This window comes from Pseudophryne corroboree, chromosome 11, assembly GCF_028390025.1.
Source record: "Pseudophryne corroboree isolate aPseCor3 chromosome 11, aPseCor3.hap2, whole genome shotgun sequence".
In the NCBI taxonomy this organism is placed as follows: Eukaryota; Metazoa; Chordata; class Amphibia; order Anura; family Myobatrachidae; genus Pseudophryne; species Pseudophryne corroboree.
Genome location: NC_086454.1, coordinates 25,986,587 through 26,011,632, shown reverse-complemented (window position 1 = coordinate 26,011,632; position 25,046 = coordinate 25,986,587). Strand labels below are relative to the sequence as shown.

The window sequence follows — 25,046 nt, the reverse complement described above, 5'->3', positions numbered from 1 at the left end:
TGTGGTGTCATAGCAGTCGCTGTTATCGGTGTGCTTATGCGATCCCTATCCCTGGTGCAAGAGATCCATCAACAAAACACACTTGTCTTGAACTGTGCATCAGCCCCTTAATGCTTAGAGCACAGGTTCTCAAACTCGGTCCTCAGGACCCCACACGGTGCATGTTTTGCAGGTCTCCCCACAGAATCGCAAGTGAAATAATTAGCCCCACCTGTGGACCTTTTAAAATGGGTCAGTGAGTAATGAATACACCTGTGCACCTGCTGGGTTACCTGCAAAACATGCACTGTGTGGGGTCCTGAGGACCGAGTTTGAGAACCCCGGGCTTAGAGCAATGGGGCAGATGTATTAACCGGAGAAGGGATAAGGAAGTGATAAACCAGTGATAAGTGCAAGGTGATAACTCACCAGCCAATCAGCTCCAATATGTAAATTTACAGTTAGGAGCTGATTGGCTGGTGCGTTATCACCTTGCACTTATCACTGCTTTATCACTTCTCCAGGCTTAATACATCTGCCCCAATGTCCAGTTGCTCTTGATGATTATCCCGGCAATGTTCGGCCATCTGAGGAGAAGGAATATTTTTGGCGTCGACACTAAAGGCTCGTTCACTGTTCATGTTTGGTGGAATAAAACTGTAAGGTGGTTAAAGTAAAAGCAGTCACTTGTCCCAGCTCCTGTGTGCTGATATCGCTAGCGCCCACGAGCGGTTCCTCTGATATAACCTGAGATACGGAACACCTGAGGAAGGAGATCTGCCAGCAGGGAGGAGGTCACTGGGCGCCGCGGAGACTCATGGCTCTCCATTGTACGTGGCGCAGACTTTTACTTCTGCTCATGTCATATACAGAACACAGAAACCAGCACTGACCCCTTCCCTACACCTGGGTTTGGTATATTATGTCGACGTTGACCAAGCCAGCATTCCTGATGCCGACATGTGATAATGCCGGCATATCAGCAATTAGCATCTTGACACTTATGAAATGCCGACATAGTCATAACGTCAACAATCCATTTTTGAATATTTTGTATCCATGTTGACATCATAGCTGTCGACATTCAGTTGCCGACACAGTGACTGCATACCCTTCCTCAGCCACCGGGGCTGCTTTGTGTAACCAGTTCCTGATCATGTGGGGAGTAGATGAAAGTAGAAGTGAAGAAAGTAGCGGCACTTATGTCTGTGCTATAACTCATGTAGATGGCCTGCCTCTGAGTGCCAGGTCACCGGGGGAGCACATTCATCCATTCATGGGCCTGTCAGCAGGTTATTGTGTCTGGCCCTCCTTCTGCCATTCATCTTACTTCCCTGCCTCCCACTGGCTGCACCCCCTGTGCTCAGGGCATTGTACCTAGCACATCCAGCCTCTGTAATCATATACCCTGCGTTTCTCCCCCCCGGAACCATCATACGTGGGGTAATTCCCCATTCAGCGGCTCACTATTATGCAATAGCGCAAAACCTGCTAAAGAAACACAGGGCTTGATGCTGAGTTGGGGTTACGCCGGTTTGCTTAGCGTAAATTGCTGAGATTCTCACTGCGCAAGCTTACAGAAAGAACGCGGGCATATGCGCCAATGCAGAACTACACATGTCTGGCACTTGTGACTTCTAACAGCCAGAGAGGAGGAACGGAGGAGCAAAGGTCGAGCGCAGTGAGGCGTTCACGCAAATGCAGACACGCAGAAACGCGCAAATACGTCTGCCGTGGGACATGTGCAAATACACGCAGGTGGTGATGCCTTCTAGTCATCCGGGCATATATTCTGCACCTAGAGAAATTGTCACTTTATAACGATTTTGCAGATAAAGGGTCATTCAGCCATTTCTCCTATATATGTGAGAACCTGGGGAAGCAGTTCAGACACTGGGGGTCATTCTGAGTTGTTTGCTCGCTAGCAGTTTTTAGCAGCCGTGCGAACGCTATGCCGCCGCCCACTGGGAGTGTATTTTAGCTTAGCAGAAGTGCGAACGAAAGGATCGCAGAGCGGCTACAAAGTTTTTTTGTGTAGTTCCAGAGTAGCTCAAAACCTACTCAGCGCTTGTGATGACTTCAGACTGTTCAGTTCCTGTTTTGATGTCACAAACACGCCCTGCGTTCGCCCAGCCACGCCTGCGTTTTTCCTGGCACGCCTGCGTTATTTCGAACACTCCCTGAAAACGGTCAGTTGACACCCAGAAAAGCCCTCTTTCTGTCAATCACTCTGCGGCCAGCAGTGCGACTGAAAAGCTCAGATAGACCTTGTCTGAAACTACATCATTCGTTCTAATAGTACGTTGCGCGTGCGGATTGCGCCGCATGCGCAGAAGTGCCGTATTTTTGCCTCATCACTGCACAGCGAATGAATGCAGCTAGCGATCAACTCGGAATGACCACCAGTATCAGAGGAAACATTACTGTGAAATGTAGATCTGTAGGGGACAGCCTGACGTAACTCTGTATGTATTGGCCAGAAATAGTTTGGGCTTATTTGGATTTTGGTTTATTTAGCTGGAAAGTCTACTCGGCCGATGACCAGAATGTGCTACTGGAGACTGACCGCAATGCCCGGCTATATCGAGACGCCATATATATCTTTGGCATAAGTAAGTTGCAGGTTGAGCCAATATTCATAGAACATAGGGGGTAACTCAGACCTGATCGCTCGCTAGCGGTTTTCGCAGCGCTGCGATCAGGTCAGAACTGCGCCTGCGTATGCACCGCAATGCGCAGGCGCATCTCACAGGTACAAAGTGGTTAGTTGCTCTGCGATGGGTTTGGGCGAAGAATCCATTCACGCGGGCGATCGCAATGTGAGTGACAGGAAGAAGGCGTTTGTGGGTGTCAACTGACCGTTTTCTGGGAGTGGTTGGAAAAACGCAGGTGTGTCCAAGCGTTTGCAGGGCGGGTGTCTGACGTCAATTCCGAGACCGGACAGGCTGAAGTGATCGCAGCGGCTGAGTAAGTCCTGGGCTACTCAGAGACTGCACAAACTCTTTTTGTACCGCTCGGCTGCACAAGCGTTCGCACACTTGCACAGCTAAAATACACTCCCCGGTGGGCGGCGACTAGGTGAACGAAGAACTGCAAAAAAACAGCTAGCGAGCGAACAGGTCTGAATTAGCCCCATAGTGTATTATTATACTAAGAATCAGCACTTCATGTATAGAAGACAGGAGCGCTTCAAGAACCAAAGGAGGAAAAGTATTCCCTATCATGGGCACTCTCGTACCGAGAGTTACCTTATACTGCACTGGTGTATTTTCTACAGTGCATTACTCTTATTAATCTGGTACATTATCATGTATGCACTGGCAGTATTTACTATACATATTTATCAAGGGGCCCAGACCATGCACTCTCTAATGGTTAGCCAAACCTCTGTGGTGGCTGGCCACGCCCACTCTGAAACTGGCCACACCCCTAAGCATGGGCCCCTAAAACTGCATTCCCCCGGTGGCTCCTTTATGCCCCAGTCCGACACTGACAGTAAATCCTGTAGGCCACTGGCACAGGATTGCAGAGTAGCTGCAGACATCAGATCTGGGTCTCTTGCAGCGTAACCGCCGGCCACGTGGGCTACTGGCCCAGCCGCAGGAACGGTGGCGTCAGTGAGACCTGCTAGTGTGGTGGAAGATGACCGGGTGGGGTTGTTATCATATTAGGCCAATTCCCGGGTACCGTCGCCGATATCGTAGTCCAGACGGGCAACTTCTGAAGTTATTTCTTAATAGCGACCTGCATATTAAAGGACTATGGGGTCTGTTATTTACTAAGCCTTGGATGAAGATAAAGTGGATGGAGCTAAAGTACCAGCCAATCAGCTCCTAACTGCCACGTTACAGGCTGAGTTTGAAAAATGACAGTTAGGAGCTGATTGGCTGATACTTTATCTCAGTCCACTTTCTCTTCATTCAAGGCTTAGTAAATAGCCCCCTATTTCTTGTATAATGCATTTTCCTTTTCAGTTGTGACCTGAAGCTGCAATTCGTTTAACTTTAAGTGATAATACCGTTAGCAACGTGTGAACACAAAACAGATGCGATACGGTGAATGGTGGCATTGTTGTAGCATTACGTGGCATCACAGATTGTCCGATATAACAGCTTGTGTCCTAAAAACGCCTCCAGGGTTCGTTATTGATCTTACATAAATCAGAGATTGTTGGCGCGTTCGCTAAATACACTCACAAAATGATATTGTTGAAATTAGCCGCTTACATGTAATGGCAACTTAAACATTGATCCCAGCGACTGGGCCGGTGGTCAATGTGGACCACCCACTTTGTTCCGATGGCGGCCTTCCGATATTGAGTACATTCGGAGGCAGTGCACAGATGTTTTTCTGGCACAGGTTTGCTGGCGGAGTACCCCTGAAATGTGGTGCCCAATTCAGAAATTGTGGGGCCCGGGACTGACAAAATAGGGCCCCTTTCTCCTCCCAAAAAAAGATTCTGCCGCACTGCTCCACCCCTATGTGATGTCATACATTGTGACGTTACATATAGGTGGAGTGTTGCGGAACTACAGGAACGGTTCACAGAGAACTGATGCGCAGGGAAGGTTTGTTTTAAGAAGTCCTCCTTACGTATCAGACTGCTGTTGTTTCACAGACTGGTGCAGCTCTCCAAGTATTGGTGGTAGGAGCCAGGGGTGGGCCCTGGACCCCAGTCCCCACAGTCCCCCCCTGCTGGCTGCCCTGCCCACTTGCATGCTTACCATGTTATGCCAGCCTCATATGTCTCTCTCCTCCTGATGGGGCGGATATGAGATTTCCATGTTCTTCCATTCCTTCCCTGTATGATGGTATATAATATGTGAGAAAAGTTCAAAAATACTTGATAGCACTTTAGGGCAGCACGGATGGTGTAGTGGTTAGCATTACTGCCTCACAGCTCTGAGGCCATGGGTTCCATTCCCACCATGGCCCTAACTGTGTGGAGTTTGTATATTCTCCCCGTACTTGCGTGGGTTTCCTCCGGGTACTCCGGTTTCCTCCCACACTCCAAAAAATATACTGGTAGGTTAATTGGATCCCAACAAATAAATTAACCCTAGCATGAATGTGTGTACATGTGATAGGGAATATAGATTGTAAGCTCCACTGGGGCAGGGACTGATGTGAATGGCCAAATGTTCTCTGTACAGCACTGCGGAATATGTGTGCGCTATATAAATGACTGGTAATAAATAAATAAGTACTTAAGGCCCATACACACTTGCCGATAAAAGGAGCGATGTTGCTCATTTTCCCCCCTCCCTGAGCGACGTCGCTCATTTTATCGGCAAGTGTGTATGCCGCCATCGACGACCGATGTGCAGCCCCGCGGATCGACAACGATCGTCGCTGTCGGCAGTGCATGCATGCTCGATCTAGACTGCCGTCCAGGAGCTGCGTGCACGGCCGGCGGAGGCATGACGTCACTGAGCGATATGAGCGGTCGTATCGCTCAGTGTGTAGAAACACAGCGGTCGTATCGCTCAGAGGGGAAACACTAGACGACGTCGCTCACAGAGCGCCATCGTCTAATGTGTATGGACCTTTAGAGACACAACCGCTAACGGACACCGCAAACACCAGCACAGAAACCTCATTACATCCATGGAGCACTTTCCCCTACAGAGTGACACACCTGACACAGTGCCCTTCCTGCGGCATTTCTAGGTAAATAGCAAGCTCCTGTGTACAGTCTACACTCCCTCCCTCAGATGAATGGACAGAAAATGTGTCTCAGGATTTGTAACCTAATTCAGGAACTGATGGGAGATAGAAGGCACTCCGGTTACCTCACAGCCTCAGGGAGCGGCCGCAATTAACCCGTGCCCTGCCAGGTGGCGGTTACGGTGTCTCATTGTACAGCGCAACGGCATATGCCGGTGCTATATACATAACTGTTAATATATAATACATATCCAGAGATGGCTTATAACAGGGGCAGTAATTATCTATCTATCTATCTATCTATCTATCCTGCCTCTGTGTTGGGAAGTGACCCATCAGCTCTGTGCATGTAGTATTGGGTTAAGTTGTCTATCTGTGCAGTTTTTCAGCCTCTAGACATGTTGGGACTTGTAGTACCACAGCAGCCGCAGAGCCACAGGTGGCCTTAGCGTGGTGTAAGCAGTCTATAGGCAGAATTATATATAGACACATTCAGACTATTTAGCATTGACCTCCTGGATGCAGAAAAGGACACTGACCTCTATGTATAGATCCCAATGGTATATACTATATATACATATCTATACAATTCCCTAGCTGCCTATAAACATAGAGGGTTTGATATAAAACCAGCTGGGTCCCCATAAGACAGCTGCTGGGAAATAGTTACCATGAGTTGAGCTGCTGCTGCAGGAGTAGTGGAGGCATGGATCAGCCACATAGCATCCAGTCTCTGAGCTCCCAGGTCAGTCTCCCGATTCGTCCTCTTCCCACAGAGCCGGCACTGTGCACCTATTACCCCTCCAGGAGATCATTGTGAGTCCTCTCTGTAATGAGGGATGGTCGGGGGAGGGGAGCCCAATTCTCTGACCCCCCCTCCCTGTCCCAGCTGCTGCCTCTCAGCCTCTCTCTGCAGCAGCATTGCCCCGGCTGGGGAGGAGGAGATGGTGGCAGCACCCAGTCACCTGCCCGTGCCATGACAGCAGAGTGCCCACCACACAATGACCGGTGCCCGGTGTGTCCTGGAGGAGAGGGACAGGAACATGATGCTGTGGAAATGGGAGCAGAACAACAGCACAATGAAACTGGTAACCCTCCTTAAATGCTCTGTGCTGTGTGTGCTCCTGCCCTGGTGTGATGGGTGTATGTATGTCTGTATAACCCTGCATATAGTGTCACATAGGATAGGAGTCTGTATATAGTGTATGTTACTGCTGTATAGTGTCACACAGGAGTCTGTATATAGTGTATGTGACCCCTCAGCGCTGTATAGTGTCACATAGGATTCTGTATATAGTGTATGTGACCCCTCAGCGCTGTATAGTGTCACACAGGAGTCTGTATATAGTGTATGTGACTCCTCAGCGCTGTATAGTGTCACACAGGAGTCTGTATATAGTGTATGTGACTCCTCAGCGCTGTATAGTGTCACACAGGAGTCTGTATATAGTGTATGTGACTCCTCAGCGCTGTATAGTGTCACACAGGAGTCTGTATATAGGGTATGTGACCCCTCAGCGCTGTATAGTGTCACACAGGAGTCTGTATATAGTGTATGTGACTCCTCAGCGCTGTATAGTGTCACACAGGAGTCTGTATATAGTGTATGTGACCCCTCAGCGCTGTATAGTGTCACACAGGAGTCTGTATATAGTGTATGTGACCCCTCAGCGCTGTATAGTGTCACACAGGAGTCTGTATATAGTGTATGTAACCTCAGCGCTGTATAGTGTCACACAGGAGTCTGTATATAGTGTATGTGACCCCTCAGCGCTGTATAGTGTCACACAGGAGTCTGTATATAGTGTATGTAACCTCAGCGCTGTATAGTGTCACACAGGAGTCTGTATATAGTGTATGTGACTCCTCAGCGCTGTATAGTGTCACACAGGAGTCTGTATATAGTGTATGTGACTCCTCAGCGCTGTATAGTGTCACACAGGAGTCTGTATATAGTGTATGTGACTCCTCAGCGCTGTATAGTGTCACACAGGAGTCTGTATATAGTGTATGTGACCCCTCAGCGCTGTATAGTGTCACACAGGAGTCTGTATATAGTGTATGTGACTCCTCAGCGCTGTATAGTGTCACACAGGAGTCTGTATATAGGGTATGTGACCCCTCAGCGCTGTATAGTGTCACACAGGAGTCTGTATATAGTGTATGTGACTCCTCAGCGCTGTATAGTGTCACACAGGAGTCTGTATATAGTGTATGTGACTCCTCAGCACTGTATAGTGTCACATAGGATTCTGTATATAGTGTATGTGACTCCTCAGCGCTGTATAGTGTCACACAGGAGTCTGTATATAGTGTATGTGACTCCTCAGCGCTGTATAGTGTCACACAGGAGTCTGTATATAGTGTATGTGACTCCTCAGCGCTGTATTGTGTCACACAGGACTCTGTATATAGTGTATGTGACTCCTCAGCGCTGTATAGTGTCACACAGGAGTCTGTATATAGTGTATGTGACTCCTCAGCGCTGTATAGTGTCACACAGGAGTCTGTATATAGTGTATGTGACCCCTCAGCGCTGTATAGTGTCACACAGGAGTCTGTATATAGTGTATGTGACTCCTCAGCGCTGTATAGTGTCACACAGGAGTCTGTATATAGTGTATGTGACTCCTCAGCGCTGATTAGTGTCACACAGGAGTCTGTATATAGTGTATGTGACTCCTCAGCGCTGTATAGTGTCACACAGGAGTCTGTATATAGTGTGTGTGACCCCTCACGGCTGTATAGTATCACACAGGAGTATGTATATAGTGTGTGACTCCTCAGCGCTGTATAGTGTCACACAGGAGTCTGTATATAGTGTATGTGACTCCTCAGCGCTGTATAGTGTCACACAGGAGTCTGTATATAGTGTATGTGACCCCTCAGCGCTGTATAGTGTCACACAGGAGTCTGTATATAGTGTATGTGACCCCTCAGCGCTGTATAGTGTCACACAGGAGTCTGTATATAGTGTATGTGACCCCTCAGCGCTGTATAGTGTCACACAGGAGTCTGTATATAGGGTATGTGACCCCTCAGCGCTGTATAGTGTCACACAGGAGTCTGTATATAGTGTATGTAACCTCAGCGCTGTATAGTGTCACACAGGAGTCTGTATATAGTGTGTGTGACTCCTCAGCACTGTATAGTGTCACACAGGAGTCTGTATATAGTGTATGTGACCCCTCAGCGCTGTATAGTGTCACACAGGAGTCTGTATATAGTGTATGTGACCCCTCAGCGCTGTATAGTGTCACACAGGAGTCTGTATATAGTGTATGTAACCCCTCAGCGCTGTATAGTGTCACACAGGAGTCTGTATATAGTGTATGTGACTCCTCAGCGCTGTATAGTGTCACACAGGAGTCTGTATATAGTGTATGTGACTCCTCAGCACTGTATAGTGTCACACAGGAGTCTATATATAGTGTGTGTGACTCCTCAGCGCTGTATAGTGTCACACAGGAGTCTGTATATAGTGTATGTGACTCCTCAGCGCTGTATAGAGTCACACAGGAGTCTGTATATAGTGTGTGTGACTCCCCAGCACTGTATAGAGTCACACAGGAGTCTGTATATAGTGTATGTGACTCCTCAGCGCTGTATAGTGTCACACAGGAGTCTGTATATAGTGTATGTGACTCCTCAGCACTGTATAGTGTCACACAGGAGTCTGTATATAGTGTATGTGACCCCTCAGCGCTGTATAGTGTCACACAGGAGTCTGTATATAGTGTATGTAACCTCTCAGCGCTGTATAGTGTCACACAGGAGTCTGTATATAGAGTATGTGACTCCTCAGCGCTGTATAGTGTCACACAGGAGTCTGTATATAGTGTATGTAACCCCTCAGCGCTGTATAGTGTCACACAGGACTCTGTATATAGTGTATGTGACCCCTCAGCGCTGTATAGTGTCACACAGGAGTCTGTATATAGTGTATGTGACCCCTCAGCGCTGTATAGTGTCACACAGGAGTCTGTATATAGTGTATGTGACCCCTCAGCGCTGTATAGTGTCACACAGGAGTCTATATATAGTGTGTGTGACTCCTCAGCGCTGTATAGTGTCACACAGGAGTCTGTATATAGTGTGTGACCCCTCAGCGCTGTATAGTGTCACACAGGAGTCTGTATATAGTGTATGTGACCCCTCAGCGCTGTATAGTGTCACACAGGAGTCTATATATAGTGTGTGTGACTCCCCAGCGCTGTATAGTGTCACACAGGAGTCTGTATATAGTGTGTGACTCCTCAGCGCTGTATAGTGTCACACAGGAGTCTGTATATAGTGTGTGACTCCTCAGCGCTGTATAGTGTCACACAGGAGTCTGTATATAGTGTGTGACTCCTCAGCGCTGTATAGTGTCACACAGGAGTCTGTATATAGTGTGTGACTCCTCAGCACTGTATAGTGTCACACAGGAGTCTGTATATAGTGTATGTGACTCCTCAGTGCTGTATAGTGTCACACAGGAGTCTGTATATATTGTATGTAACCTCAGCGCTGTATAGTGTCACACAGGAGTCTGTATATATTGTATGTAACCTCAGCGCTGTATAGAGTCACACAGGAGTCTGTATATAGTGTGTGTGACTCCCCAGCACTGTATAGTGTCACACAGGAGTCTGTATATAGTGTATGTGACTCCTCAGCGCTGTATAGTGTCGCACAGGAGTCTGTATATAGTGTATGTGACCCCTCAGCGCTGTATAGTGTCACACAAGAGTCTGTATATAGTGTATGTGACTCCTCAGCGCTGTATAGTGTCACACAGGAGTCTGTATATAGTGTATGTGACTCCTCAGTGCTGTATAGTGTCACACAGGAGTCTGTATATATTGTATGTAACCTCAGCGCTGTATAGTGTCACACAGGAGTCTGTATATATTGTATGTAACCTCAGCGCTGTATAGTGTCGCACAGGAGTCTGTATATAGTGTATGTGACCCCTCAGCGCTGTATAGTGTCACACAAGAGTCTGTATATAGTGTATGTGACTCCTCAGCGCTGTATAGTGTCACACAGGAGTCTGTATATAGGGTATGTGACCCCTCAGTGCTGTATAGTGTCACACAGGAGTCTGTATATAGTGTATGTGACTCCTCAGCGCTGTATAGTATCACAGGAGTCTGTATATAGTGTATGTGACTCCTCAGCGCTGTATAGTGTCACACAGGAGTCTGTATATAGTGTATGTGACTCCTCAGCGCTGTATAGTGTCACACAGGAGTCTGTATATAGGGTATGTGACCCCTCAGTGCTGTATAGTGTCACACAGGAGTCTGCATATGGTGTATGTGACTCCTCAGCGCTGTATAGTATCACACAGGAGTCTGTATATAGTATCACATACAGTAGGACCCAGACAAGGATTCCTACGTTTGTTACATTTGTTTCACTTCTGTTTTGTGGTTGCATCATTGATTGTTTCCTCTTGCTGTATGTTGTTATTAATGCTGCCTGGAGCATAACAATGTCTAATATTTGGGGAACTTTCAGAGGCGCTAGAATGTACTGTTAAGGTACAGTAAGCATAAACAGTTGGACCATTGAAAGCTCAGCCTTTTACTGTCCTCTAGCTGTGGTGGAACTGCAGTTACTTGTAATTGTACAGCCACTGGAGAGGTCTTAGAAGCGTACCTTAGAAGCAGGTGTAGAATGCCTCTGTTTGGCAGGACCTACAGTTCCGCAATACAGTATGTAGAGCCCCAGGTAGCTTACTTGTATACAGTCCCTGGAAAGTGGTCCTACAAGCTGTATAGTGTTCTGTATTTGCTGATGTGTATATAACAGTCATTTGTGTCTATACCAGTGGCGCACGCAGGGGGGGGTTCCGAGCACCCAGAAACCCCCCCCCCCTCCACCAATAAATATATATATATATATATATATATATATATATATATATTTATTTATATTTATTTATTTATTTATTTTTTGCTGCATTTTGCGAGCCGAGTATTATTAATGGCTGTCTAGTGTCCTTTGCAGCCTGCTGTCTTCCTGGTGACACTTGTAAGTGCTTAATAAAAGTTTACTTTATTTTAATTATAGTACATATATATCCATGTGCATACATATATACACATGTATATACATACATATAAACACACACACATATGATATATATACACATGTGTATATATACGTGTACTGTATGTGTATATATGTGTGTGTGTGTATGTGTATATATATATATATATACACACACACACACACACAGACACACTAGTTTTACGGACCCAGCATATACTGGGTCACCTCAGTCCCCACCCCCGTGCTTGGCTCCACCCAGTTCTGGAAACCCCCCCATGCAAATCCTGCGTTTGCCACTGTATACAGCAATCTGTTTTGCTGCCCCACTTACAGTAACACGCTGTCCTGCCATAGGGGTACTATACGGAATACAAAATATGGAGCAATTCTATTTGTGATTCTTCTGTGTTGGTTTTTTAAGGGGAACCAATATAATCCCAATCTCGGTGCAGTGTGTATTATATCCTTACAATGTTATATCCAGTGTGTTATAGCCTTACAAAGAATTAAGAATTATCCACCGTATTATGGGGGTGATTCCGAGTTGTTCGCTCGTTGCCGATTTTCGCAGCGGAGCGATTAATGCGAAATTGCGCATGCGCATGGTACGCAGTGCGCATGCGCTAAGTATTTTAGCTCAAAATTTAGTAGATTTACTCACGGCAGAACAAAGCTTTTCCATCGTTGTGCTGATCGTAATGTGATTGACAGGAAGTGGGTGTTTCTGGGCGGAAACTGGTCGTTTTCTGGGAGTGTGCGGAAAAACGCAGGCGTTTCAGGGAAAAACGCGGGAGTGGCTGGAGAAAAGGGGGAGTGGCCGGGCGAACGCTGGGCGTGTGTGTGACGTCAAACCAGGAACGAAACTGACTGAACTGATCGCAATGGCTGAGTAAGTCTGGAGCTACTCAGAAACTGCTAAGAAATTTCTATTCGCAAATCTGCTAATCTTTCGTTCGCAATTCTGCTAAGCTAAGATACACTCCCAGAGGGCGGCTGCTTAGCTTGTGCAATGCTGCTAAAAGCAGCTAGCGAGCGAACAACTCGGAATCACCCCCAATATCCAATGTGTATTATATCCTTACAAAGAATTAAGGTTCAAAAAGGGTTGAGATTACCTAAAGGACAAAAAAGGGGCAGACTAGATGGGCCAAGTGTTTCTTATCTGCCGTCAAATTGTATGTTTCTATTACAGGCGCCTGGCACTGTTGTGTTTTACAGTATTATTCTCAGTAGTAATATATGTATGTGGTGCAGCCAGTCGCAGAGGACTGGGGATTTTCTGATTGCCAGAAGTTGTGGAACTGGTTTGTGTTGGGTTTCAGTAAATATCTTCTATACAACAGCTGAATTGACATAGTGTTAAATAAACCTTTGTGCCGGATAATTCCCTGTGTGTGCGTGGTATGAAGCTGGAATATGGATCACCGCTATTGTGTTAGGCATTACATCAGTGCCATCGTAACAGCGTAACTCCATAGGACGGCAGCCAAGTGGCCTCGCTGTAATCTCTCCCTGACTACCTGACAAAGGGGAGGGGGGAGTACAGGTGTGTGGATTGACAGGGGACACACGTGTGCACCTCCTACTGTATAACATGTCAGTGGCGTGCTATTTAGTCCCAAGAATCTGTCCCTTGATGTGTATGCTCTATATGAGCTCTTTATCGGGGATCTGTGTGCAGGCAAACAGCTTTCTTTACTTACTACTAATCAGGGGATGCAATCAGGATTTTCCCAGCAATAGAGACAAATGTCTTATCAGGATCTTCTCTGTCAGAGTAAACCTCGCGTCAGCAGGGGGATAAGGACTGGTGAAGTCCAGGCAGGATCTGTGTATATTCCTAAATTTGTACAATGTCCAATGATTAACCCAGACCCTTCCCTTGTTAGGACTGAGGATGCAGTGTCTCACCCTTATCTCATCTGGGGACCGCGCTTCCTCCAAACTGTACAATAAATGCATCAGTCACGTCTGTAACAGGCCGATAGGTCCTGCAATTCCCTAATGTGTTGGGATAAGGAGATGAGGAGTCATCAGTGAGGTATGTGTCCATTTAAAGTCACAATGCTGTGTAAGAAAAAACAATTTCTCTATCGTCCTAAGTGGATGCTGGGGTTCCTGAAAGGACCATGGGGAATAGCGGCTCCGCAGGAGACAGGGCACAAAAAAGTAAAGCTTTTACCAGATCAGGTGGTGTGCACTGGCTCCTCCCCCTATGACCCTCCTCCAGACTCCAGTTAGATTTTGTGCCCGGCCGAGAAGGGTGCAATCTAGGTGGCTCTCCTAAAGAGCTGCTTAGAGAAAGTTTAGCTTAGGTTTTTTACTTTACAGTGAGTCCTGCTGGCAACAGGATCACTGCAACGAGGGACTTAGGGGAGAAGTAGTGAACTCACCTGCGTGCAGAGTGGATTTGCTGCTTGGCTACTGGACACTAGCTCCAGAGGGACGATCACAGGTACAGCCTGGATGGTCACCGGAGCCGCGCCGCCGGCCCCCTTGCAGACGCTGAAGAGAGAAGAGGTCCAAAATCGGCGGCTGAAGACTCCTGAGTCTTCATAAAGGTAGCGCACAGCACTGCAGCTGTGCGCCATTTTCCTCTCAGCACACTTCACACAACAGTCACTGAGGGTGCAGAGCGCTGGGGGGGGCGCTCTGAGAGGCAAATAAAAACCTTATTAGAGGCAAAAAATACCTCACATATAGCCCACAGAGGCTATATGGAGATATTTAACCCCTGCCTAACTTCAAAAATAGCGGGAGACGAGCCCGCCGTAAAAGGGGCGGGGCCTATCTCCTCAGCACACAGCGCCATTTTCTCTCACAGAAAAGCTGGAGAGAAGGCTCCCAGGCTCTCCCCTGCACTGCACTACAGAAACAGGGTTAAAACAGAGAGGGGGGGCACTGATTTTGGCGATATTGTATATATATAAAAGATGCTATAAGGGAGAAACACTTATATAAGGTTGTCCCTATATAATTATAGCGTTTTTGGTGTGTGCTGGCAGACTCTCCCTCTGTCTCCCCAAAGGGCTAGTGGGTCCTGTCCTCTGTCAGAGCATTCCCGGTGTGTGTGCTGTGTGTCGGTACGTGTGTGTCGACATGTATGAGGACGATGTTGGTGAGGAGGCGGAGAAATTGCCTGTAATGGTGATGTCACTCTCTAGGGAGTCGACACCGGAATGGATGGCTTATTTAGAGAATTACGTGAGAATGTCAACACGCTGCAAGGTCGGTTGACGACATGAGACGGCCGACAATCTATTAGGACCGGTCCAGGCGTCTCAGAAACACCGTCAGGGGTTTTAAAAACGCCCATTTACCTCAGTCGGTCGACACAGACACAGACACGGACACTGAATACAGTGTCGACGGTGAATAAACAAACGTATTTCTCATTAGGGCCACACGTTAAGGGCAATGAAGGAGGTGTTACGTGTTTCTGATACTACAAGTACCACAAGAAAGGGTATTATGTGGGAGTGGAAAAAACTACCTGTAGTTTTTCCTGAATCAGATAAAATAAAATGAAGTGTGTGATGATGCGTAGGGTTACCCCGATAGCAAATATTGGCGTTATACCCTTTCCCGCCAGAAATTAGGGTACGTTGGGAAACACCCCTTAGGGTGATAAGGCGCTCACACGCTTATCAAGTGGCGTTACCGTCTCCAGATACGGCCGCCCTCAAGGAGCCAGCTGATAGGAAGCTGGAAAAATATCCTAAAAAGTATATACACACATACGGTGGTTATACTGCGACCAGCGATCGCCATCAGCCTGGAGATGCAGTGCTGGGTTGGCTTGGTCGGATTCCCTGACTGAAAATATTTTATTCATGTAGAGCATTTAATAGGATGCATTCTATATATATGTATGTGAGATGCACAGAGGGATATTTGCTCTCTGGCATCAAGATAAGTGCGTTGTCCATATCTCCCAGAAGATGTCAGGGACACGACAGTGGTCAGGTGATACAGATCCCATACGGCAGATGGAAGTATTGCTGTATAAAGGGAAGGAGTTATTTGGGGGTCGGTCCATCGGACCTGGGGACCACAGCAACAGCTGGGAAATCCAACCTTTTTTACCCCAAGTTACATCTCAGCTAAAAAAGACACCGTCTTTTCAGCCTCAATCTTTCCTTTCCCATGAGGGCATGCAGGCAAAAGGCCAGTCATATCTGCCCAGACATAGAGGTAAGGGAAGTAGACTGCAGCAGGCAGCCCCTTCCCAGGAAAAGAAGCCCTCCACCGCGTCTGCCAAGTCCTCAGCATGACGCTGGGGCCGTGCAAGCGGACTCAAGGTGGGGGGGTAGTCTCAAGAGTCTCAGGGCGCAGTGGGATCACTCGCAAGTTGACCCCTAGATCGTACGAGTATTATCCCAGGGGTAAAGATTGGAGAGTCGAGACATCTTCTCCTCGCAGGTTCCTGAAGTCTGCTTTACCAACGGCTCCCTCCGACAGGGAGGCAGCATTGGAAACAATTCACAAGCTGTATATCCAGCAGGTGATAATCAAAGTACCCCTCCTACGACAAGGAAAAGGGTATTATTTTTCCACACTATATTGTGGTACTGAAGCCAGACGGCTTGGTGACACATAGTCTAAATCTAAAATGTTTTGAACACTTACATAAAAGGTTCAAATCGAGATAAAGTCACTCAGAGCAGTGATAGCGAACCGGAAAAAAGGGGACTATATGGTGTCCCTGGACATCAAGGATTACCTCCATGTCCAAATTTTGTCCTTCTCATCAAGGGTACCTCTGGTTCGTGGTACAGAACTGTCAATATCAGTTTCAGACGATGCCGTTTGAATTATCCACGGCACCCCGGGCCTTTTTACCAAGGTAATGGCCGAAAAGATGTTTCTTCAAAGAAAAAAGGCATCTAAATTATCCCTTACTTGCACGACCTAAAAAGGGCAAGTTCCAGAGAACAGTTGGAGGTCGGAAGAGCACTATCTAAAGTAGTTCTTCGACGGCACGACTGGATTCTAAATATTCCAAGAATCGCAGCTGTTTTCCGACGATACGTCTGCTGTTCCTAGGGATGATTCTGGACACGGTTCAGAAAAAGGTTTTTCTTCCCGAGGAAAAAGCCAAGGAGTTATCCGACCTGTCAGGAACCTCCTAAAACCAGGATAGGTGTCTGTACATCATTGCACAAGAGTCCTGGGAAAAATGGTGGCTTTTTACGAAGCAATTCCATTCGGCAGATTCCATGCAAGAATTTTCCAAAGGGATCTGTTGGACAAATGGTCAGGGTCGCATCCTCAGATGCACCTGCGAATAACCCTGTCGCCAAGGACAAGGGTATATCTTCTGTGGTGGTTGCAAAAGGCTCATCTATTGGAGGGCCGCAGATTCGGCATACAGGATTTGATCCTGGTGACCACGGACGCCAGCCTGAGAGGTTGGGGAGCAGTCACACAAGGAAGAAACTTCCAGGGGGTATGGACGAACCTGGAAAAGTCTCTTCACATAAACATTCTGGTACTAAGAGCAATCTAAAATGCTCTAAGCCAGGCGGAACCACTCCTGCAAGGAAAACCGGTGTTGATTCAGTCGGACAACATCACGGCGGTCGCCCATGTAAACAGACAGGGCGGCACAAGAAGCAGGAGTGCAATGGCAGAAGCTGCCAAGATTCTTCGCTGGGCGGAGAATCACGTAATAGCACTGTCAGCAGTGTTCTTCCCGGGCGTGTACAACTGGGAAGCAGATTTCCTCAGCAGACACGATATTCACCCGGGAGAGGGGGGTCTTCATCCAGAAGTCTTCCACATGCTAATAAACTGTTGGGAAAGACCAATGGTAGACATGATGGCGTCTCGCCTCAACAAGAAACTGGACAAGTATTGCGCCAGGTCAAGAGATCCACAGGCAATAGCTGTGGACGCACTGGTAACACCTTGGGTGTACAAATCAGTATATGTGTTTCCTCCTCTGCCTCTCATACCAAAGGTATTGAAGATTATACGGTGAGGAGGAGTAAGAACAATACTAGTGGCTCCGGATTGGCCAAGAAGGACTTGGTACCCGGAACTTCAAGAGTTGGTCACGGACGACCCGTGCCCTCTACTTCTGAGAAGGGACCTGCTACAACAGGGTCCCTGTCTCTTTCAAGACTTACCGCGGCTGCGTTTGACGGCATGGCGGTTGAACGCCAGATCCTAAAAGGGAAAGGCATTCCAGAAGAAGTCATTCCTACCTTGATTAAGGCAAGGAAGGAAGTCACCGCGAAACATTATCACCGCATTTGGCGAAAATATGTCGCGTGGTGCGAGGATCGGAGTGTTCCGACGGAGGACTTTCAACTGGGTCGTTTCCTACATTTCCTACAATCAGGATTGTCTATGGGTCTCAAATTGAGATCTATTAAGGTTCAAATTTCGGCCCTGTCAATATTCTTCCAAAAAGAATTGGCCTCAGTTCCTGAGGTACAGACTTTTGTTAAAGGAGTACTGCATATACAGCCTCCTGTGGTGCCTCCGGTGGCACCGTGGGATCTAAATGTAGTTTTAGATTTCCTCAAATCCCATTGGTTTGAACCATTGAAAAAGGTGGATTTTAAATATCTCACATGGAAAGTGACTATGTTACTGGCCCTGGCTTCCGCCAGGAGAGTATCTGAATTGGCGGCTTTATCTTATAAAAGCCCTTATCTAATCTTCCATTCGGATAGGGCAGAACTGAGGACTCGTCCGCATTTTCTCCCTAAGGTGGTATCAGCGTTTCACCTGAACCAACCTATTGTGGTGCCTGCGGCCACTGGCGACTTGGAGGACTCCAAGTTGTTGGACGTTGTCAGAGCCTTAAAAATATACATTTCAAGGACGGCTGAAGTCAGAAAATCTGACTCGCTGTTGATACTATATGCACCCAACAAGTTGGGTGCCCCTGCTTCTAAGCAGACGATTGCTCGTTGGATTTGTAACACAATTCAACTTGCTCATTCTGTGGCAGGCCTGCCACAGCCTAAATCTGTTAAGGCCCATTCCACAAGGAAGGTGGGCTCATCTTGGGCGGCTGCCCGAGGGGTCTCGGCATTACAATTCTGCCGAGCAGCTACGTGGTCGGGGGAAAACACGTTTGTAAAATTCTACAAATTTGATACCCTGGCAAAAGAGGACTTGGAATTCTCTCATTCGGTGCTGCAGAGTCATCCGCACTCTCCCGCCCGTTTGGGAGCTTTGGTATAATCCCCATGGTCCTTTCAGGAACCCCAGCATCCACTTAGGACGATAGAGAAAATAAGAATTTACTTACCGATAATTCTATTTCTCGGAGTCCGTAGTGGATGCTGGGCGCCCATCCCAAGTGCGGATTATCTGCAATACTGTACATAGTTATTGTTAACAAATTCGGGTTATATTGTTAAGGAGCCATCTTTAAGAGGCTCTTTCTGTTATCATACTGTTAACTGGGTTTAGATCACAAGTTGTACGGTGTGATTGGTGTGGCTGGTATGAGTCTTACCCGGGATTCAAATTGCCTCCCTTATTGTGTACGCTCGTCCGGGCACAGTACCTAACTGGAGTCTGGAGGAGGGTCATAGGGGGAGGAGCCAGTGCACACCACCTGATCTGGTAAAAGCTTTACTTTTTTGTGCCCTGTCTCCTGCGGAGCCGCTATTCCCCATGGTCCTTTCAGGAACCCCAGCATCCACTACGGACTCCGAGAAATAGAATTATCGGTAAGTAAATTCTTATTTTGTGTTCCCTAATGCACACAGAGTGAAAAATAATACTACATAATAATCAGATAATACGGAGATCTTAGTTGCGTATATCTGCAGATATAGGGTTAAGCCCCCAGGCCGATCGGCAAGGCGTCTCCGTCACTGGGGGTCCCTAATACTAGGTATGGGTCCGGGGTGCAGGACCTCATCACGTCGGCACAGGTCGGCTACCCCAGGTCAGCACACAGGTGAAAATTAATAAGGGTTAATAAGAAGCACATAAGTGCTATGTAGGTGAAGTGTGATTCAAATAATACAAAAATATATACAAAGTGATAGGGAAAATCATAAGTGTTAATAAAGTGTTAGGGTGTGCCGACCTGAAGCAGCCCAGTCATACCGAAATAGGGGCCGCCGCACCCCACACCCACCCCATAAATAATTACATATATGTCTGGGTCTAATAGCCCAGTGTAAATCCACATGATAATGGCTCCTACAGCATCTGAGAGCCAGCTTACCTGGAGACACCCCTAGCTTCTCCAATGGCACTCTGGAGTCAGCAATCCCTCCTAATACTGACCCATCCATGCCTCTCTGAATACAATGCACAAAATGGTAAGCTGCTCAATCAGATTGTGATATCACTCAGGTGCTAAAAGGGAGGGGTAATTCTGTGTAAGAAAAAAACATTTTGTTATCCCTAATGCACACTGAGTGATATTATCTGATTATTATGTAGTATTATTTTTCACTCAGTGTGCATTAGGGATAACAAAATGTTTTTTTCTTACACAGAATTACCCCTCCCTTTTAGCACCTGAGTGATATCACAATCTGATTGAGCAGCTTGCCAATATATGTGCATTAAAGTCACAATGCTGCAGACTGGGTGTTCTTTATACACGGTACGTAATTCTGAGATGACCGAATGGGGCCTATTCCCAAGTCCATGTGAAGCTTTATCCTGTGATGCATTTTTAGCTTCATCCCATTCGTGACCTACCTAATTGACCTACACCTGCTAGTGTGACAGAAATGGGATGTTCTTATGCCCAGTAATGTGTGACCGTCACCTGTACTGTCACTGGTCGGATAACCAGTCCTGTATGACCGTCACCTGTACTGTCACTGGTCGGATAACCAGTCCTGTGTGACCTGTTACCTGTACTGTCACTAGTCAGATAACCAGTCCTGTGTGACCGTCACCTGTGCTGTCACTGGTCGGATAACCAGTCCTGTGTGACCGTTACCTGTAGTGTCACTGGATAACCAGTCCTGTGTGACCGTCACCTGTACTGTCACTGGTCGGATAACCTGTCCTGTGTGACCGTCACCTGTACTGTCACTGGTTGGATAACCAGTCCTGTGTGACCGTCACCTGTACTGTCACTGGTTGGATAACCTGTCCTGTGTGACCTGTTACCTGTACTGTCACTGGTTGGATAACCAGTCCTGTGTGACCGTCACCTGTACTGTCACTGGTCGGATAACCAGGCCTGTGTGACCTGTTACCTGTACTGTCACTGGTTGGATAACCAGTCCTGTATGACCGTCACCTGTACTGTCACTGGTCGGATAACCAGTCCTGTGTGACCGTCACCTGTACTGTCACTGGTCGGATAACCAGTCCTGTGTGACCTGTTACCTGTACTGTCACTGGTCGGATAACCAGTCCTGTGTGACCGTCACCTGTACTGTCACTGGTCGGATAACCAGTCCTGTGTGACCGTTACCTGTACTGTCACTGGTCGGATAACCAGGCCTGTGTGACCGTCACCTGTACTGTCACTGGTCGGATAACCAGTCCTGTGTGACCTGTTACCTGTGCTGTCACTGGTCGGATAACCAGTCCTGTATGACCGTCACCTGTACTGTCACTGGTCGGATAACCAGTCCTGTGTGACCTGTTACCTGTACTGTCACTGGTCGGATAACCAGTCCTGTGTGACCTGTTACCTGTACTGTCACTGGTCGGATAACCAGTCCTGTGTGACCGTCACCTGTACTGTCACTGGTCGGATAACCAGTCCTGTGTGACCGTCACCTGTACTGTCACTGGTCGGATAACCAGTCCTGTGTGACCGTTACCTGTACTGTCACTGGTCGGATAACCAGTCCTGTGTGACCTGTTACCTGTACTGTCACTGGTCGGATAACCAGTCCTGTGTGACCGTCACCTGTACTGTCACTGGTCGGATAACCAGTCCTGTGTGACCGTTACCTGTATTGTCACTGGTCGGATAACCTGTCCTGTGTGACCGTTACCTGTACTGTCACTGGTCGGATAACCAGTCCTGTGTGACCGTTACCTGTACTGTCACTGGTCGGATAACCAGTCCTGTGTGACCGTCACCTGTACTGTCACTGGTCGGATAACCAGTCCTGTGTGACCGTCACCTGTACTGTCACTGGTCGGATAACCTGTCCTGTGTGACCGTCACCTGTACTGTCACTGGTCGGATAACCTGTCCTGTGTGACCGTCACCTGTACTGTCACTGGTCGGATAACCTGTCCTGTGTGACCTGTTACCTGTGCTGTCACTGGTCGGATAACCTGTCCTGTGTGACCTGTTACCTGTGCTGTCACTGGTCGGATAACCAGTCCTGTGTGACCGTCACCTGTACTGTCACTGGTCGGATAACCTGTCCTGTGTGACCGTCACCTGTACTGTCACTGGTCGGATAACCTGTCCTGTGTGACCGTCACCTGTACTGTCACTGGTCGGATGACCTGTCCTGTGTGACCGTCACCTGTACTGTCACTGGTCGGATAACCTGTCCTGTGTGACTGTTACCTGTACTGTCACTGGTCGGATAACCTGTCCTGTGTGACCGTCACCTGTACTGTCACTGGTCGGATAACCTGTCCTGTGTGACCTGTTACCTGTACTGTCACTGGTCGGATAACCTGTCCTGTGTGACCTGTTACCTGTGCTGTCACTGGTTGGATAACCTGTCCTGTGTGACCTGTTACCTGTGCTGTCACTGGTCGGATAACCTGTCCTGTGTGACCGTCACCTGTACTGTCACTGGTCGGATAACCTGTCCTGTGTGACCGTTACCTGTACTGTCACTGGTCGGATAACCTGTCCTGTGTGACCGTCACCTGTACTGTCACTGGTCGGATAACCAGTCCTGTGTGACCGTCACCTGTACTGTCACTGGTCTGATAACCTGTCCTGTGTGACCGTCACCTGTACTGTCACTGGTCGGATAACCTGTCCTGTGTGACCGTCACCTGTACTGTCACTGGTCGGATAACCTGTCCTGTGTGACTGTTACCTGTACTGTCACTGGTCGGATAACCTGTCCTGTGTGACCGTCACCTGTACTGTCACTGGTCGGATAACCAGTCCTGTGTGACCGTCACCTGTACTGTCACTGGTCTGATAACCTGTCCTGTGTGACCGTCACCTGTACTGTCACTGGTCGGATAACCTGTCCTGTGTGACCGTCACCTGTACTGTCACTGGTCGGATAACCTGTCCTGTGTGACCTGTTACCTGTACTGTCACTGGTCGGATAACCTGTCCTTTGTGACCGTCACCTGTACTGTCACTGGTCGGATAACCTGTCCTGTGTGACTGTTACCTGTACTGTCACTGGTCGGATAACCTGTCCTGTGTGACCGTCACCTGTACTGTCACTGGTCGGATAACCTGTCCTGTGTGACTGTTACCTGTACTGTCACTGGTCGGATAACCTGTCCTGTGTGACCGTCACCTGTACTGTCACTGGTCGGATAACCAGTCCTGTGTGACCGTCACCTGTACTGTCACTGGTCGGATAACCTGTCCTTTGTGACCGTCACCTGTACTGTCACTGGTCGGATAACCTGTCCTGTGTGACCTGTTACCTGTACTGTCACTGGTCGGATAACCAGTCCTGTGTGACCGTCACCTGTACTGTCACTGGTCGGATAACCTGTCCTGTGTGACCTGTTACCTGTGCTGTCACTGGTCGGATAACCTGTCCTGTGTGACCTGTTACCTGTGCTGTCACTGGTCGGATAACCAGTCCTGTGTGACCGTCACCTGTGCTGTCACTGGTCGGATAACCTGTCCTGTGTGACCGTCACCTGTACTGTCACTGGTCGGATGACCTGTCCTGTGTGACCGTCACCTGTACTGTCACTGGTCGGATGACCTGTCCTGTGTGACTGTTACCTGTACTGTCACTGGTCGGATAACCAGTCCTGTGTGACCGTCACCTGTACTGTCACTGGTCGGATAACCAGTCCTGTGTGACCGTCACCTGTACTGTCACTGGTCGGATGACCTGTCCTGTGTGACCTGTCACCTGTACTGTCACTGGTCGGATGACCTGTCCTGTGTGACCGTTACCTGTACTGTCACTGGTCGGATAACCAGTCCTGTGTGACCGTCACCTGTACTGTCACTGGTCGGATAACCTGTCCTGTGTGACTGTTACCTGTACTGTCACTGGTCGGATAACCAGTCCTGTGTGACTGTCACCTGTACTGTCACTGGTCGGATAACCTGTCCTGTGTGACCGTCACCTGTACTGTCACTGGTCGGATGACCTGTCCTGTGTGACCGTCACCTGTACTGTCACTGGTCGGATAACCTGTCCTGTGTGACCGTCACCTGTACTGTCACTGGTCGGATAACCAGTCCTGTGTGACCGTTACCTGTACTGTCACTGGTCGGATAACCTGTCCTGTGTGACCTGTTACCTGTACTGTCACTGGTCGGATAACCTGTCCTGTGTGACCTGTTACCTGTACTGTCACTGGTCGGATAACCTGTCCTGTGTGACCTGTTACCTGTACTGTCACTGGTCGGATAACCTGTCCTGTGTGACCGTCACCTGTACTGTCACTGGTCGGATAACCCGTCCTGTGTGACCGTCACCTGTGCTGTCACTGGTCGGATAACCTGTCCTGTGTGACCTGTTACCTGTACCGTCACTGGTCAGATAACCAGTCCTGTGTGACCGTCACCTGTACCGTCACTGGTCGGATAACCTGTCCTGTGTGACCTGTTACCTGTACTGTCACTGGTCGGATAACCTGTCCTGTGTGACCGTCACCTGTACCGTCACTGGTCGGATAACCTGTCCTGTGTGACCGTCACCTGTACCGTCACTGGTCGGATAACCTGTCCTGTGTGACCGTCACCTGTACTGTCACTGGTCGGATAACCTGTCCTGTATGACCGTCACCTGTGCTGTCACTGGTCGGATAACCTGTCCTGTGTGACCTGTTACCTGTACTGTCACTGGTCGGATAACCTGTCCTGTATGACCGTCACCTGTACTGTCACTGGTCGGTAAATGTTTGTTAATCTATTGGGGCTGGTAAACCTTGATGATATCCGGGATGAACACCTTGTCCAGCTCTTCCCATTATTATGGCTTTAGCCGGCTGGCTGGACAGGGCGGCAGCTATCGCATTAAACTGGAAAGGAATTAAGACGTCACCCCCTGAAAACGCGCTGAGTTTATGGCTGTATGTGGGATGTGAGCTCTGACTTACACACGGCTTCACTTTTCTATTTAATATGTCACAGTAATACCCTTATCTGCGTTTGCCTTCTGGGCTCATGTGGAGTGCGCAGCTAGCACAACATGTATATTTAGCAGCGGCAGATTGTCAGGGATAGATCTCTAAGTGCTTCACGGCAATAGGAGAAATCACTCGCTCATATGAGGATT

General features: G+C 48.1%; 1 protein-coding gene across 8 annotated transcripts in view; it reads left to right on the top strand.

Moving 5' to 3' along the window:
* The window catches only part of NAV2 (neuron navigator 2), a 708,207-nt gene that overhangs the window by 417,655 nt on the left and 265,506 nt on the right, over window positions 1–25,046 (top strand). Inside the window, exon 1 of one of the 8 annotated variants that reach the window (XM_063946384.1) lies at window positions 6,509–6,734. The exons of the other annotated variants lie outside the window; for them this stretch is intronic. Within the exon in view, the coding sequence (XP_063802454.1) occupies window positions 6,648–6,734 (87 nt within the window). The 5' untranslated portion in view covers window positions 6,509–6,647. Of the gene's footprint in view, window positions 1–6,508; window positions 6,735–25,046 lie in introns of those variants that run through there. 8 annotated transcript variants of the gene reach the window in all.